The sequence below is a fragment of the Gadus macrocephalus genome, chromosome 21, assembly GCF_031168955.1.
Source record: "Gadus macrocephalus chromosome 21, ASM3116895v1".
In the NCBI taxonomy this organism is placed as follows: Eukaryota; Metazoa; Chordata; class Actinopteri; order Gadiformes; family Gadidae; genus Gadus; species Gadus macrocephalus.
In genome coordinates, this window is record NC_082402.1 from 16,337,958 (window position 1) to 16,350,125 (window position 12,168).

The 12,168-nt window shown below is 43.9% G+C and overlaps 2 protein-coding genes across 2 annotated transcripts in view; one reads left to right on the forward strand and one right to left on the reverse strand.

The window, feature by feature from the left end:
• Positions 1 to 86: 86 nt before the first annotated feature.
• On the reverse strand, positions 87 to 8,400 carry serinc1 (serine incorporator 1). The gene is made up of 10 exons (XM_060042231.1): positions 8,250 to 8,400; positions 6,447 to 6,608; positions 4,911 to 5,104; positions 4,467 to 4,546; positions 3,047 to 3,184; positions 2,625 to 2,794; positions 2,376 to 2,466; positions 2,106 to 2,250; positions 1,605 to 1,835; positions 87 to 1,285 (listed from the first exon to the last, which is right to left on the reverse strand). The coding sequence occupies exons 1-10, from the start codon at positions 8,286 to 8,288 to the stop codon at positions 1,147 to 1,149; spliced, it is 1,389 nt and encodes a 462-aa protein (XP_059898214.1). The 5' UTR covers positions 8,289 to 8,400; the 3' UTR covers positions 87 to 1,146.
• A 1,543-nt stretch (positions 8,401 to 9,943) lies between these two features.
• pkib (protein kinase (cAMP-dependent, catalytic) inhibitor beta) overlaps positions 9,944 to 12,168 on the forward strand; it is a 27,208-nt gene continuing 24,983 nt past the window's right edge. The window contains exon 1 of the mRNA XM_060041587.1: positions 9,944 to 10,359. The gene's annotated coding sequence lies outside the window, so the exon portion shown is untranslated. The remainder of the gene's footprint in view (positions 10,360 to 12,168) is intronic.

Sequence of the window (12,168 nt, forward strand, 5' to 3'; positions counted from 1 at the left end):
TTTTCACCACTGGACATTTCAGCACATATGAACCAATGTCAAAACGACCCTTGTTAAAGAGCAGTACAACAAAGAAACGACAAGTGGGGAGGAAACTTTAATTTATAACATTGTTACATTGTGACTAAGCGCCTAACATAAATACAAGCCAAGTTAAGTCCAGTGCAAATGAAATTACCAGTACAGGATCAAATGTCAGACTTCTTGTATATTTATTTTTAAATCAGGATAATAAAATAGCCACAGCAACGATAAAGTTTATATCATGCAGAGCTTTATCCTACATCGTGTTGTAATTCATGAACTGTTCCAGCCCTCAGCTATATGATACACACGACTGCAAGCAATGAATCCCATGTCTGGTGCAGAGGAAGTAGGTCATTCTGTTTTTTTATTCATATTTGTAAATACGCAATACTTAAACGTGCCTTCAAATTGAACCAAAACTTATTTTACTAAAATAATGTTACTGCTCATCAGTTTCAAGAATCACAACTTTAAAACAAAAGCATGTTACTATTCTATCTAGAATATGGAAAAAATGACATGAAATAATACCCCATCAAAGAGGGGTAAAGTATTTACAACGGTAACAGCCGGCCTCACCAATACATCAGGCTACTGAGAAATCACAACTTTGACCAATACACAACAGGCTATGGGCTGTTTGGAAGCAAGAGAACACTGCAGAAAATCTTTGAACGATTAAAATATACCATTCTTTAGGATTTCCTCCAACAATGACAACAAAGGGATGAATCTAAAGCAGACTTGAGCCATAAGCCAACATCATACGTCATACAACTAGATGGGCTTGAAGAAATAAAACATTCATTTAGACTTTACACTAGATCACATGTGAGCTAAAATTGGCTTTTGTTTATTCATTGTAATTTCCATATTCTTTAGTCTTTTCTAATGAGTAAATACCTTTGGGTACATCGGGTATGAAGCCATCTTCTGATGTCCGCATCACATCAAGAAAACCATCCCCAAGCAAGAGTTTCTTTTTAACTTTAGATCATTAAAATGATGTGGTCTAGTGTAGGCCTGCTTGTCAAACCTAACCTTTGTTCACTTGACGTCAACGACATTAAAACACATGAGACGGGTGGAGTGGGCGGTGCTTAGGCGACGGAGGACGCCTCAGTCGAAGTCTCGGTTGACCAGGACCAGCGGCGCCACCAGGGTCCACACGTAGAGGGCCATGCAGATCCAGCTGGAGCACATCTTGACCCACACGGCGGGCCAGCGGCTGGTCATGGTCTGGTAGTCGGCCTCAGGGCTGCACAGAGAGAGCGGATGGACATGAGAAACCTCCACAACATAGTCACATGCACAGCCTCCACAGGGTGGAATGGAGGCCGCTACAGCTGCTCTGCTCAAGCTCAGAGTAGAAAGGGAATCCAATACATTTAGAGAACCTAAAAGTAATTATGGCAATACAAATATACAAAATTGTGCAGGTATGTATGGAAATTTATCAAAACTGCATATAGAAATCTACATAATCAAACAAACCGAAGTAGGAAGCTATAAACACACAGCCATTATCCATCACTCCTGAGCCTCTTCTGAGGGGGTAGAGGGAGGGCAGACCTCACCTGTACCAGTTGGTGAGGGTCATCATGATGTACAGCGAGGCAAGGAACAGCATGAAGTGGAAGAAGGAGTAGGAGTAGGTGACCCCATCCTTCTCGTTGTCTGTGGCCCGGGACTGCCCGTCGCTGCTGCCCTCCTGGAAGTTGTCGGAGTGCGGCCCATCCTCCATCAGAGCCGACTCGTCGCTGGCCAGGGTCAGCTTGTTCATCTGCGAGGTGGACGAGTTGCGGATGCTAGGGCAAAGAGGAGGACACGACGACACCACTGGTTTAGCCGACGCCTCTCTCCAAAGGGTTTTAGATATCGTCAAGGAGCCGTTAGGAATCTTTAGCCTCCTCAACAGCAGCTTCAATAATTTAAAACAACTCTCACACAACCTACAGTGTTTAATAAATGTACAATGCTACCATCTATACATTTACTATAATACACTTTCTATCCGAATGTAAGGAACCCCAATGAAAGGTCCAAACCACACGAAGGAGGAATGCGCTGGTCCTCACCTGGAGTAGAGGACACACATGAGGAAGAGGAGCAGCCCCACGATGCCCTGGGCGTCCCACCACTGCACCGTCGCGTGCTCCTGCCCCGCCGGGGCGGTGCTGTTTAGACCGATGATCCCCAGGAGGCTGGGGTTGCAGTTCCTGTCTGTGAAGACACCTTCAGTGAAGCCCACCGCAGCAGCAGAGACCCCCACCCAGAGCCTGGGTGGGGCAGCTAAACAAATACACTGCCTCTTCCTCAAATGCGCCCCGATTTCAGGGCTGACTTACCGGGCTCATTGGTCATGGCGGACCAGGTGAGGTACATGGTGTAGAGGGTGACCAGAGACGACTGCAGCAGGCCTGACCGCGGCTGGGACTCCTGCAGCAGCACAGAACAATGGACAATGGTATCGTGAGGCTGCTGTGAAGTCCACCGCCGAGCGTCGAGCCCATGGGCTGCAACTAGAGCCACCGGAGAGGAGAGTACCCGGAGATCAGCGCCGTTTGGGGGGGGGATAGTTCCCTGTAGAGACTCACCTGGATCTGAGGCAGCACTGACACCACCGAGGCGCCCAGGCAAAGCAGCATGTTGATGCTGATGAAGACCTTGTTCTCGGTGCAGCCCTCGGGATGCGTGTAGTACACGTAGAACACCACCAGGGACACCAGAGACACCAGGTAGTTGAGCGTGGTGGCGGACAGCAGCGCTGCAGGGAGACACGAGACAGCCAAACTTTGGATATGAATTTGGTTTTGGCTGCTGCTACTACCACCACTACTTCTGTAACAGTTTGGACAGCCAACGGCCTCTATCAAGTAATAAAACAAAACAGCCATGTGTTCGTTTTACTACGGCCACTCCACTCTGTTTTAAGCTTGGTTGTGTCGCACTTAACCTTGCAGAACTTGAGAGGGTTATCTTCCATGTATGGGATAAGCTGTGTGTCAGCTCAGCTTACCTGCATACCAACAGCGCGAGTTTCCCTCCTCCATCTTCTCCACCCAGGACTCATTCCAGGAGTGGGCGAAGTCGATGAGCAGCACCAGCTGGATGAGGATGAAGCAGAAGGCCCCGGCCATGCCCACGTAGAACCACACTATGGGGGGGGGGGGGGAGAGAAAGTTTACAAAACACACCAGGGTCCCAACCCCGGCTGAGGGCGTCTGTGGTTGCCTTGGAGTCTGTGAGCGCGTCCCCTCCCCCTCCCACTCTGTCCTTCCAAACGTGCGCAAAGACGCCTCATTCCCGCCCCAGCCGCCCCCTCACAACACAACAAGCATATATAACAAGCAAGATACCGATAAGATAACGAGACGTCGGCGGGAGGCGAAATTGTTTCAAAGAGGAGAAACAACGGCTCCATAATATGGAAATGTTTCGGGTTTAAAAAAAACAGATGAGCAGCAGCTGCAGGTCATCAGTAGAGTGTCGCAAAGCCGTTGCGGTGGAAGCACGACAAATCTGTTCCACCATTTACAGCAGCGGCACAAGTGCAGTATGAGGACTGCGGAAAATTCTGTTGCTGTGCTGCTGCATCACCGACCGCGAAAGCTTCTTCTGCCCCGAAACAATGTATTTTGCAAGCCTCCTTCACTCGCAGTGAGCCATATGACAGGAAAACCGCAAAGTGGCGATATATCACTAAAGCGGTGGCCTACCACATCGCAAAAGACATGATCCCGGTCGCAACGGTGGGCCAGGATGGATTAAAAAATTTGCTTCACACATTGGACCCATGGTACAACTTGCCAAATCGAAATTATTTGAAAATGAAAAACTGTTCATTCAATTTAACATTCTAGCACTTGGCACATGTGCCAGCCAGAGTTCCTTAATGGCACAACCAATGTTCTAACTGGCTATTTGTGTAACCTTCAAAGTGTTCATTTTGTTGAAAATAACGATACAAAATCACGTGTTTTAATAAAACTGCTTGCAACATCTCACATGTGGCTTTTGACTTACAAATCTCTACATCTAACCCACTCTATAGAAAATATCGAGATATATATTGTATATCGCCATTCAGCCCAAAAATATCGGGATATCATATTTTGCACATATCGTGCAGCCCTAATTCCAATACCTTCAATCGTTGGTGAATCACTCTTTAGTGTCAATGAATCAAGGTAATGGAAAGGAGCGACGACACCTTGTAGGTTACACAGACGCATGAATGGAAACGAGCAACCATTAAGAGTGCATTCCACTCCTGTCTTACATTTGGATCTGTAAAACAGATGACTAGTTGGAGGAGAGAAGATGTGTTTTTGGACACCTCTCCATGAAGATTAAAGAGAAGTATGTTGTATTTTCAAGGGGTTGACAAAGTGCAACACATTAGTTTCCCAGTCAAGACCCGTAATAGTAATGGTTACCAGTAGTGAAGGATCCCTCGGGGATGAAGAAAGCTCCGACGGTGATGGCAAAAACCGTCGCAAACTTAAAGAACCAGAACCTGGAGAGGGGCAGAGGAGAAGGGTTAACCCTGACTCATAGTGGAGAAAAAAAACCTCAACATGTTGGAAAGACACACCGTTGATTTTTTTTGTTCTGAACACGTTTTTGTATCAAACATGAATGCATCTGTGCATTAAAGACCCCTCCCTAGGAAACACTTGAGTGGTCAAGCAGGTACTAGCATGGAAACACATGTCGTTGTGATGCCTTGAGAAGGCCCATGCTGCATGGAGACCCATGGTGGTCGTTGTGCTGCCCTTTGGGGGTCCATGCTGCATGGAGACCCACGGGGGATCTTCAGTGGTGCCCTGTGGGGTCCATGCTGCATGGAGTTATGCCCTTTGGGGGTCCGTGCTGCATACCCGTTGTGCAGCGAGGCCCGCGGGTCTTGGCTGCTGCGGACCTTGATCATGAGCAGAGAGAAGAGCAGGAAGAACATGGCCATGCCGAAGCAGGTGCGGTACACCGCCTTGTAGCCCACCAGCACGTCACAGTTCACGTGGCCCTTCACCCCAGGCAGCGATGACCCCATCCCTCCTTCGCAGAAGCCGGGGATCTGTAGGGAGTGGGGGGGCAGAACGGCTGATCAATCCATCTGTACTGATAGAGCACTTATCACGCAAAACATCAAAGGAACCAGGTTTACAATTAGTAGAGAGCAGAAATACTGTCAACTCATTTTTGAAGAGGCGACACTGACACTGGCTAATGCGGAAAAACGCACCAATCCTACTGAATGCCGATTCCAATGAGACTGTCTGCATAACTATTGATCAATGCTCGTTATGCGACCAGATTTCAAAACACCCTGAAATGTCTAGAGGAAGAGGCAGAGCAACAAGAAACAAAAACAAGAAACGAGAAAAACTGAGTTAGATTGAACAGGAAAACACATGAGGTGATGAACGGAAAGCTACTGCCCACAAACAAAGTATGTGTCACAGAAGTTGTTCTGTTACACCATGTTTAACCAGAGGGAGGTCTTATTTCTTATTATAATCTATTTACTAATACTACTACTACTACATCTATTATTACCATGGCTGTACGTATTATTACTACTTCTTTTTTATTATTCTTACACGCTACTATATTTATCACAATTACTACTCTATGCATTATAACTACTGCTCTGTTAATCCTTACTAGTGTATGTATTATAACTACTGCTCTGTGAATCCTTACTAGTATATGTATTATAACTACTGCTCTGTGAATCCTTACTAGTATATGTATTATAACTACTGCTCTGTGAATCCTTACTAATATATGTATTATAACTACTGCTCTGTGAATCCTTACTAGTATATGTATTATAACTATTGCTCTGTGAATCTTTACTAGTATATGTATTATAACTACTGCTCTGTGAATCCTTACTAGTATATGTATTATAACTGCTGCTCTGTGAATCCTTACTAATATATGTATTATAACTACTGCTCTGTGAATCATTACTAATATATGTATTATAACTACTGCTGTTGAGTAGTGGTTGAGTTGCCTTGCATGCAGATTGGTGTTTGCTGCTGAAAGCAGAGTACTGCGGGTAACGACGAGCCAAGATGAGATGATATACTTTATTCATCCCAGACTGGAACCTCCCCCTCCTCAGGTTCAGATGGGAGTGTTAGCAGACTGTCTGCCCTCCACTCAGTCCCTAGGTAACCAATGGACCCACAAGCCACATGTAAGTTTGTCTGCATGGATTCAGTCGTTTCGTATTTAGTAATTACGTATTGTGTACTGCGTCTATTTAATGTGTACAAATGTTCGCCCCTTTGTTTGTGAAAATGTAAGACAATTAATATCCATCTTTCTATAGCTGGGAGGCAGAATGTTGAGGATAGCATCAGGTATTAGTGATAGAAAATTTTAAATCCAACTCCTGTTCTTACGTTGTTGAGATGCGCCTCCATGCCGGGCATCAGCATGATGCAGGCCACGCCCACGCCCAGCATCAGGAAGAAGGCGTAGATCAGCCGGGTGACGGTGGAGTTGTTCCCACTCGGACAGCAGCGACAGAGTAGGCAGGGCGCACTCCCACACAGACAGGGGATCTGAAACACGCATACCGGTCAATAAGGCTGTGGAGGGCAGCCTCTGGACGGAGATGTCCACGTTAAAGGTGATCTTTTCTTGTGTGATGGCTCAGCCTGTTTGCCAACATAACGATAGAAACTGTTTATCAACATGACCTACGCACCCAGTGGAAAATGCCAAATTTTATGATAGCTTTGGCATTAAAATGAGTTTTGATCAAATAATTAATTCATTTTCAAAATCTATATAATGTATATCATGTCTAGTTAGTCAGTTATCCCAACATTGTTTATCATTGCCATGGTGATTCATATGGACACCAAGACCCTTTCGACCACACAGCTTACATGCGTCTTGTCCTAATGTTTTGTGTTGAGGACCACAATGGAAATAAGTAATGATCAATAAAAATAAAATAATGGTCAAAATGGTGACATGCCCTTTAGGAGATTTAAAGAATCCTGTGCAATTCATTAGAGAGGTCTGATTCTCAGATACGATTGTTGGATAGGTGGAGTGCAGGTCTTTGAAGGAATCCAGCTCAAATCTCAATAGTGGGTCTCGAGATGGAGAATTCCCCACGGTCCCTAGCTCGCAAGGATGAAGATTTTTTTTTTGCCTTGGATAACAAAATGTATACATCTAAAATAAAATTTGGCAAAGGATCTTTCCGAAAAAACAACCCAACACATATTGAGTTGTTTAGGTTGTAGGTTGTAAGTTGGAAAGAGGTGCCGCCACCTCTTTGTGGTTATAAGTTGGAAAGAGGTGCCGCCATTCATGTATTGTCTAGTCTGAAAATAAGAGAAACGGTGTCTTGGTAATAAAATGTGTAATTGAGTGAATTAAGTGTATGCTTCTATAGAGTGAGAAAATCCTGCAACAGCAACTTGCAGCCAACCGCAATTCCTCAAACCCACAAGGATGGCACCAATGCAACGCATATTTTGGTCCCTCCAGCGAGAATCGAAAAGGACCTCAATGTTATTCACGACATGGATATGGTCCATGCTATTAACGACATGGATATGGTCCATGTTATTCACAACATGGATAATATGTGCCATGTTATTCACAACATTGATGTGTTGCATGTTATTCACAACATCGATATTTTCTATGTCATCCACGACATGTGTATTTCCATGTGATCCAGGACATGGATCTGTTTACGCAGTCTTATATTACGCAATGTGTACAGTCGCAGCTGCTGGCCATGATACACAACACGTTCATATCAGAGACACTTTTTGCGCAACACTTCAAAAAACCGAGGACAATAACAACATCTCGGCTATACTCATCATCACCAACAAACATTTTGAAATTAAGTTAATCATAAGCGATGTTTTTATTGGGTTTGATTAAATCCCAGGGACACACACTGATGTGGGCCATCGAACCCTCGGCACATCCAGACAAATTATTAGACATTCAGTGGTAACACGGATTCGCCCAAAGCGATCCACCCGTGTCTAGATCCAACCGGGCCCGGATCCACCCGCAGGGCTTCGGCAGGTCTTCTGTCTGGTGGCGGATGACTCGATGCGCGGCGATACTCTGTTCCGCTGCGTCGCGCGTTCTGTTAATCTACAGCGTTTCTTCAGCCTAACTCTACGTGTGCTACATGTTTACAGTTGGTTCAGTATTTTACTCACCCAGCTCGCCATGGAGCACAGCCCAAGAACCGCTCCCATTATGGCCTCTGGATGATTCTCTACCGATCTGAAGATGGAGGGCAACAATAACCTCGATCTGTTTACCGATTCTGCCCTTTTCCGGTTATAAGCGGGGATCAGTCTCTACGTCACATCCCGTGACGTAGAGACTGATCGTGGGGACGCCTCCCCACGGTGAAGAAAAGATGACAACAAGAGAACCAGCGTGGCCTTTTAACAGGTCGGAGCTGCACTGGATAATCTACTGCAGATATCCCTAATCTCATTCGTCCTTGTTCCATGACACATATATATCTATCCATATCATAGATGAATGTGTCACATCGTTACATACAACATATTTATATGTCACATGCCACATCACATATATGTCCCATAAAACATATATATGTCTCATATCAAATAATATGTCACATATCACATACATATTTCACATATCTCATATCATATGTCACATATTTCACACGCACACACACACACACACACACACACACACACACACACACACACACACACACACACACACACACGCATGGATATATATATATATATATATATATATATATATATATATATATATATATATATATATATATATATATATATGTATATATATGTGTTATATATATGTTATATGTATGTATACATATATTTATATATAAGTATCCCATATCACATATATATGTCACATATCAAATAGATGTGTCCCATATCCACAACGGCATTCATAGGACAAATGCGGTCACTTTTGTCAGGTTCTTTTTATGGTATTTATGAACCAGATTCGATATCCCTCACTGATATCGACAACGTTATATTGTTTAGTCAATGGTATAATTTTAGATATCTGTAACACATACATATTGAATAGTGAGATTGAAACATATTATGCCATTTATGTTTATGGGGTTTCTAATATTCCTTTGAAGATATCTGCAGAAAAATAGATGAATTACCATGAACATATTCAAATAAAATAGAAGTATTGATGTATTAAAAGAGAAGAGTGTGTCTTATTTTTAAGTGTAGGGACAATATATGTTACTGGGAGTAGTAATTTTGCATATTCGTTTAACCTGTTCTGATAAAATAGGGGAGGTACTAATATCCAACAAAAATAGGTGTGTCATATTGCCCGGTGAAGGGATGATATCTGTTATTGAGAAGGACTCACTGAGGCACGTGACATAAAGCGATTGAAGAAGAAAGATACGTTTACTATTCAAATATTCACATAAAATAGAAAAAGCACTTCTATCCAATAATAAAGAAAATTTCTCTTATTATTATTGTTATATGTAATTGCTTGAGAGACACATGGTCACATTACATAAGAGCTTTTTGCTTTTTAAAGAGATGGATTTACCATTAAAATTATGAAATGAAATAGAAGAAGCACTCATATCCTAAAAAAAAATGTCTATCTGATTTTCCAGTGTAGGGTAATATATGTTATTGATAAGGAGTCACCACGGCACATGACGAGGATTTCTTTTAGTATTGCATGTTTGCAATCAACTTGCTTCCTTTATGAGAAATGACCGCAGGAGGGCGCTGTGGAGTGTGTGTGCGCTCCTGAAACGACCAGCTTCCGCAGTTTCATAATTTCGACATCCCTGTCTGCCTGAAAATAAACACGCACTATCCAAATCAGAATATCCCCTACCTCTACCCGCAGCTGGAGCAGTGATAGGACGGCTAGGATATGGACGGGCTGCTGATTTAAAGTAATAATCAAGTTCTAGAGATGTTTTGACACTGAAATACCTGTACGACAGTCTAACCTATTTTACACGGGCTGTTACAGAGGGACGAATCTGCTGCATGGTGTGTTTTCCCTGGCATCATCACATCGTTTTCCACGTGAGGATATAGAGTATCATCTGCAGTACTCATTGTCACCACGTGGTGCCGCTGTTATCAAGGCTGAGTAGGTCGTCCCGTCCTCCCTGGGGACTGGGGAGGAAGGGAGAGATTACAATGTCGACGGGCTGCTCTCAGCCAGTCCCACACCAGGATAGCTGATCACGGGATTCCTTCACCGCAACATCGACCTATGTCCCTTGTAGACGTTCACTCGACTCGTTGGGTAAGTCATGCCTCATCCTTTATGATGTAAATCATCCGCAGGGTGAGTGATGTGTGTGGGGCTATTCGTCCTTTTTGCGGATACATTGGATCTCTCCAGTGGAGCAGCATGAGCGGCTGTAGTATAATCATACACCGCTGAGAGGACAGCCCACGGCAAGGTCTACTGAGTGCATTATCTCATCTGAAGGACTGGCTGTGGTCGGTCGGAGGGCAAAAAGCGTAAATCAACCAAAACCTTCACCGCTCGATTTAAATTGCAGTCGTGATTCAGGCAGTAGGCCACCGATAACACACCATCTAAGGAGATTACAGTGGTTTAAAGAAAGCCTGAGGATCTCAGAGGACGTGCGTCCCTATTGTCCCGAGTGGCTTGGGTCTGTGGCCACCTGGACACATCCTCCTAAACGGGGAATCGGACACCGATACGTCCTTCTCGTTACTTCGTGCCCACCCACTGTCGTGTGGTCCTACCCCCCCCCCCCCCCCTCCCAGTCGTGCAGACCCAGGTGGTCCTACCCCACTTGTCGTTCAGACCCAGGTGTTCCTACCTCCCCGTCGTGCAGCATAAAAAATTAAAACGAGAGACTATCATATATAATGTATGATAGTCAAGGGATATTGTACATCATCCTTGCATTGTCCATCATTGTTGGTATTTTGCGTCCAATAAACCAAAGCCTTTAGTGTGTTTCGTTCTTTATCAATGTCAACAACAGTCTTTTTTTCTTTGGAGATCATATTGTCCAGAGGTGAGGCCGCCCTTCTGGTCGAATAATCATCAATATATTATGATTATTGTTGTTGCTGTTATCATTATTAGTGTTATTATATATTATTAGTAGTAGTAGTAGTAAGAGGACTTTTATTAGTATTTATAAGATTATCATCAGGTATATTAGAATAGGTTTCAGATGTGACAGGGCCTTAATACCAAAGTTTCCAAAGCGTCCATCTCCACAGAGAAGCACGATGAAGTTAGTTTTATGATGGAAAAATGGACACACCATCACGGCTGCCTCTTCCTCAGGCAAGGCAACAATATATTGGATTCTGTCACTGTGTGCAGCTTACAACATATGCTTAGCCATATGCAATACCACAGGTGTATTGGGTGGACAGATTCACTCTTCCTAAGTGTAATACTATGTGAGGACATTCAGGGTAAGACATGTGCCTAAAAAGCAACTGAACACTGTAAGTGTTGCTTCTGAGTCCGTGGTTGTCAACACAGCATTCAGAAGGGTATATGGATGTTATTGCAGTACTATCTGGGTCTTGTGAACATCGATTCTGTCAGCATTAAGAGCAACAGGCGAACTAAAACTGTGAGAGAAGTTGGAATAGCACATCAGTAGAAATGTAGTGTCATAGGAGGCTTTTGAACAATGATGTCCTGTGGTTGCTTGGCAACCACCAGGCTCATCATGTAGATGAAAGAAGAAGGTACACGGTGTGAGGTACCTGTTGACATGGCAACCATTTCTACCATGGCCTTTCACAGTGTTGAACCTTTTATACAATTAATTTTTAAAGTCAAGCAAAAAAACACACAGACAGGCTCTATGCTACTCTCTATTGATTGATCCCACAAGGGATCCTGTCCATTATTAGGCATCCTGTTGCCTTGACCCAGTTCACTCAATGCACACTCAGCTGCCCTTCCGGTAGTGTTCAGTACTCTCTCTCTCTCTCTCTCGCGCTCTCGCTCTCGCTCTCGCTCTCGCTCTCTCTCGCTCTCTCTCACACACACACAAAAAATAACTCTCATTCTGTCTAAGTTTTCTTCCAAATAAATATGTGTAAGTGT

Coding starts and splice junctions, on each gene's coding strand:
- serinc1 (XM_060042231.1), bottom strand. CDS start 8,288: ATGGGAGCGGTTCTTGGGCTGTGCTCCATGGCGAGCTGG. Junction 4,547..4,910: donor CGGGCCTCGCTGCACAACGG/GTATGCAGCACG, acceptor GCCCCTCTCCAG/GTTCTGGTTCTTTAAGTTTG. Junction 1,286..1,604: donor ACCCTCACCAACTGGTACAG/GTGAGGTCTGCC, acceptor CTCTCTGTGCAG/CCCTGAGGCCGACTACCAGA.